The sequence below is a fragment of the Chiloscyllium plagiosum genome, chromosome 5, assembly GCF_004010195.1.
Source record: "Chiloscyllium plagiosum isolate BGI_BamShark_2017 chromosome 5, ASM401019v2, whole genome shotgun sequence".
NCBI classification, from domain to species: Eukaryota; Metazoa; Chordata; class Chondrichthyes; order Orectolobiformes; family Hemiscylliidae; genus Chiloscyllium; species Chiloscyllium plagiosum.
Genome location: NC_057714.1, coordinates 120,481,671 through 120,486,949, shown reverse-complemented (window position 1 = coordinate 120,486,949; position 5,279 = coordinate 120,481,671). Strand labels below are relative to the sequence as shown.

Sequence of the window (5,279 nt, the reverse complement as noted above, 5' to 3'; positions counted from 1 at the left end):
TTTCTATTCTGCCCCCTTCCCTTCTTTGCCACAGTGTCAGGCTCAGTGCCAGAGAACTGACTGCTATGGCTTTCCTCTGGTAGGTCATCCTCTCCAGCAGTATCCAAAACGGTATACTTATTGCTGAGGGGAATGTCCACAGGGGATCTCTGTACTGTCTGTCTGTCCCCTTTCCTCCCCCTAACTGTAACCCATCTATCCTTATCCTGAGCCTTAGGAGTGACCAACTCCCGGTAACTCCTCTCAACTCCTCCCGAATGATCCGTAGTTCATCCAGCTCCAGCTCCAATTCCCTAACACTGTTTTCAAGGAGCTGGAGTTGGGTGCACTTCCGCAGATGTAGCCAGCGGAGACGTGTGCCATGTCTCCCACCTGCCACATTCTGCAGGAGGAGCAAGCAACTGCCCTAGCATCCATACCCCACTTATCTGAACACCCACTCAGTACTAAAGTAGAAAGCTTAGTTCAAGTTGCTATAAAATTAATAACAAACTTGTATTCAATAGAGGAAGTTTAGAATGAACCTTACCTGATTAACTAGGTAAATGGCAATGGCCAGGTAATGTGCCTTATTGTTTCTCCTTAAATTAATGTTGGACACTCTTGGAAGGTCACGAGAGTTTCCGATAAGTTGCAGATAGAATAATGGTCACCATAAGCCCCAAATCAGACTGAAACATTCAGTAAAATATACTATAATGTTTAAGAAACAATTCTACAATTATTCCTTCATATTTCTGGTGATTTGGCAGGTAACTCTCTCCAGCATAATTGGCAGGCACTTAGTGTACGCAATGTTTGCCCTGGACAGTCGTTTTGTTATATAAAATCTGAAAGATATGTAAAGACGTTCTCACCTCAACTGTGCTATCACAACCAGAACAATTTATGAAATTACTCAGACAAATAAATGTACTTGAATAAATTGGGGCATGGGAAGACTGTTCTGCACTGTAATAGAATGCTCATGTCCTGCACAAGTAGCACCTGTCTTTCTGTTTCATTTTTATTGCTACACTGCTCCAAGGGTTTGTTAATCTAGGAGGAATGCTAATTAATGATATTCAGTGTGAAGTGTACAATCACAACACCTACTATTGACAGACCTGTACTGCAAGGTCATTAACATCAACTTTACAAGATGTGGTAAAATTTGTGACACACAGCAACTAAGAAATATGATAACAGAAAGTGGCAAAGAAACATTTCTACTAATAGATAAAACTTTGAAACAAGGAAGAAAGAAAGAATTCTCAACTCTCAGGGCAGCCTTTTAAACTCACAATGTACAATATAACTGCGCTCGATATGGAAAGGTAATTTGTTTTTGAAAACACATCTCATTTAATTTTCCTTTTCCTTTAGCTTCCAGAATTGATGCGAGCAAAGGGCAAAAACCCTTGGGTTCTATTCCTTCTGCAAAATATGGGATTACTTGTTGGCTGGGCAATCCTACTCCTGTTGTCACTTTATGAGCATCAAATCCAGTTTGGATAGAGCAAGGACTTGTTTTACTCTGAAATGTACCTGATGGGATAATTTGCGTAGTTCTCTTTTTAAACTTCTTAAATTTTTTAAACTTGACTGCAGCACGGTGGCTTGTGATTGTAAAGCTGGTGGTTGGGTGCATTCGTTGTGTGATATTTCATCAGCTAACTCTATTTTCTTCAAAATGGGTTGTGAAGATAATTACAAGGCGGAGATGCTGCCATTTGTGGTGGATAAAACATTGACAACCTGAAGGAGCAAATAATTAAAACTTAGAAAAATATGGAAGGGGGAGGTGGTGACATAATGGTAACATTACTGGACTAGTAATCCAGAATCTCAGGTTAATTTTCTGTGGACATGATTGCAAATCCCATCACAGCAAATGGTGAAATTTGAACCAAATTAGAATCTGGACTAAAACGCGAGACTAAAGGTGAACATTTGTCATTGTCAATTGTCACAGAAACCCATCTGGTTCATTCATGTCCTGCAGGGAAGGAGATCTGACCTCCTTACCTCAATCGATCCACGTGTGACTCCATATTGATAGCAATATTGTTTACCTCTGAGGCAATTAAGGTCAACAATAAATACTAGCCTAGCCTACAATGCTCACATCTCATGAACAAATTTTTAAAAAGCCAGCATGATCTTATGGGATATTATTTATATCTGACAAATAAATTACAATGCTTCAAAGTAATAAAGTTAAGTTCAATAGACATTCAGTAATTCCTGTTGAGCAAAGCATTTGCCATTTACTAAAGTATAGGATAGAAGGGTAACTGTGTAAAAGTGCTGCATTTTTATATGACGAGGGATGAGTGCTTGAGTTATCATAGCACAACAAAATGCAACTGTAAAGGAATTTATAAATTATTTTTTATAGAAGATTATAGATTTAGAAACAAAGATGCATATTTGCTGGGGATGGTAAACAAAGATGCTTGTTGATGGTTAGTGGTTACAAATGTAGTGGACAGGTACAAATACTAAGGAAGCATAATAGATGGTCATTTAATATGATGAGATTGGAGAAGTGAATAACCAGTAAGAATATAAATGAATGGATATTACCATCCAGATGATGTAGGGTTAATGTGGATAGCTGATTATGGCATCATTTTGGCATCAGAACAGTATGTGGCTTTTTCAAGAAGGCAACAGAACCATAGGATGCATAGTTGTTTGTTTATTCCTATTTCTTTCTTGACAAAAAAGGAATAAATATCAGACACTCTTATCGCAATGCCTGAGAAATCACTTGCACCGTAAGTGTCTGTGAAGAGGATTTCATGACCATAGCAATTTGGATGAAAACAGAGGATTGGCTGTAGGCCATGATACTCATTTGAATAGCTAGTGCAGACCCAGTGGGCCAAATGGCCTCCTCCTGCGCTGTAACACTTCTGTGATTCAACGAAGGAAGTTCAGCAGTTCAGACTGTTAGGATAAATATTGTCCCCATTTCTGATCGTGAATGGTTAGAACTTAAGGTCAGTCTTTTCCTGTTTCAACTGGCCACAGTTCCAGACAAAAGATAGCAGTGGAACTCAGACAATGAATGCTTATATGGAACTGCAAAATTTGAGTCGCTGAATTTGTTCCCCTGATGTTTGTCATGGTACAAAGGTTGGTCATTTAGATGTTTAAAATAAACTATGTAGAATCTAGGAGAGTTTGATACTGGTATGTTGTAAAAAGCATTATTATTGACCTCAAAACTGAACTTGATTGTTCAGTAAAAACGGCAGGTTTATGGGGCTTTCTTTATTCACCTCTGAAGGTGTGTATGCCGCTGACCTCATCATTTGTATCCACACTAGAAGAAGAATGGGAGAATAGCATAGTCACTATGTGAGAAACTTGGGAATATGTGTTTTATACATGGCCGTCGTTTATTGCCATTGATGTTACAACAGACCTCACTTCCTTTCTGAAGCTAATGTGAAATGATCTTTAAAATTGTACAACATATATAAAAAAGAAACAGCATTTCTAACTCACATGTATTCAATGAGTAACTGAAGAACATCTACAATTCCTATACCTAAAGTATATAATTTACTGTTTCCAAGCATATCCCATTTGTTGTTACTGTATGGGGGCATCTTTAATCTTACTTGATGAGTGGGAAATCCACTGAATTGGGAAGAATGCTGATTTTTTTACTCCATAGGTTTCATTTTCAAATATCCTGCCATTCAATGTTACTTTTGCAATTGCCCGTTTTTACTCATTGTTGGAATTAACAGTTGCCAAACCAGCATTCCATCTGATCCCTGGAGTTTCACATCACATGGGTTTGCTTAAAAGTGCTCCCACATTGTCAGCCTAGAGTCAGTCACTGGCATTGTCTGCACTAAGTCAGATGTTTGAGAGGTTGATCTCCTTTGAAGGAGAGGCTCATACCTGAAACAGTTTTACGAAAAGAAGTTGTTAAAGCAGTACAGGGTGGGGTCGGTAAATCAATTCTGTAACTGTAACACTTCCAGATGAGTCAGAAAATTGTGTGTTTGTAACCTACTCCGGAGACTTGAATTCAAAATGGCGACTGGTGCACCACCATGTACTAGAGAAGAATTGCACTGTTGGGGATGCTGGCTCTCCTCCTGGGAGGCTGTATGAGATCCCACACCACTATTCCAAGAGTCAGGGGGCCAATTGTAACCCTCAAACATTATAGCTAACAGAAGTGACCTGGTTAGTTGTCTCAGGTTGTGAGATCTTGCTGTGCATAAATGTGGCTACTATGTTTCAACAACCATGATGCTTCACAATTGCTTCACTGACTGGGAATCCATTTGGCCATAAAACACTCCATCTAAATGCAAATGTCTTTAGTTCTTGCCTATACATCCTAATGGGAAAAATTTATCTCATAAAGCAGGCTCTGGTATGTTTGAATAATTTATTGCTTTGATTGGCTTTTTCTAAGTGTGCACTAGTTTATAAAATCATGAGGGGCATGGATGGGGTAAATAGGCAAGATATGTTTCCTGGGGTGGGGGAGTCCAGAACTCTAGGGCATAGATTTAAGGTGAGAGGGGAAAGATGTAATTTGACCTCAGGGGCAACTTTTTCACTCAAATGTTGGTGTGTGTATGGAATGAGCTGCCAGAGGAAGAGATGGAGGCTGGTACAGTTACAACATTTAAAAAGCATCTGGATGGGTATATGAGTAGGAAGTGTTTAGAGGGATGTGGGCAAAATGCTGGCAAATGGGACGAGATTAATTTCGGATATCTGATTGGCATGGACGAGTTGGAGTGAAGGGTCAGTTTCTGTGCTGTACATCTCTATGCTCTGGTGATGGTTAGGAAAAACAAATGAAAGGAAGGATTAAGCCATGTAGCCCTTGAGATGTGCTGCCACTCCATGTAATATGACTTTACAATTTGCATCAGTGGTTTTAAAAAAAATACTCAGTTTTCACAAACATCAAGGTAAAGGAGAATCAGCCACTTACCAGTGGACAATCAATCCAGGTTGCACCTGATCAACTATCCAGATTTCCTATCACGGGCAGCAAGGTGTGAGAGAGGCCACCCGCACATGATCTAATTTGGCTCTGAAAACTACTCACTAATGAGAAAAACAGGTAGATAGTGCAGGACTCCAGATAGTCAAAAAGGCAGTTGCAAACAAACCACTCCAAACAATTGCTATATGTGAACTCCCATCAATGAATTATTTATGTTGACTACCTTTGCAATCAAATGATATGATAGGTAATATTATTTTCACTGATTGTAAATCTCCATCATTTTGCAGGAGAAAAGTGGTGT

At 39.2% G+C, this 5,279-nt stretch overlaps 1 protein-coding gene across 2 annotated transcripts in view; it reads left to right on the top strand.

Annotated features, from left to right (window-relative positions):
* Positions 1-4,513, top strand: part of LOC122550196 (zinc transporter ZIP4-like) — a 65,134-nt gene extending 60,621 nt beyond the window's left edge. Inside the window, exon 12 of one of the 2 annotated variants that reach the window (XM_043690938.1) lies at positions 1,366-4,513. In XM_043690938.1, coding sequence (XP_043546873.1) covers positions 1,366-1,497 — 132 coding nt within the window. In that variant the 3' untranslated portion in view covers positions 1,498-4,513. Of the gene's footprint in view, positions 1-752; positions 969-1,365 lie in introns of those variants that run through there. The other variant, XM_043690939.1, reaches the window with a different exon arrangement.
* Positions 4,514-5,279: the final 766 nt, after the last annotated feature.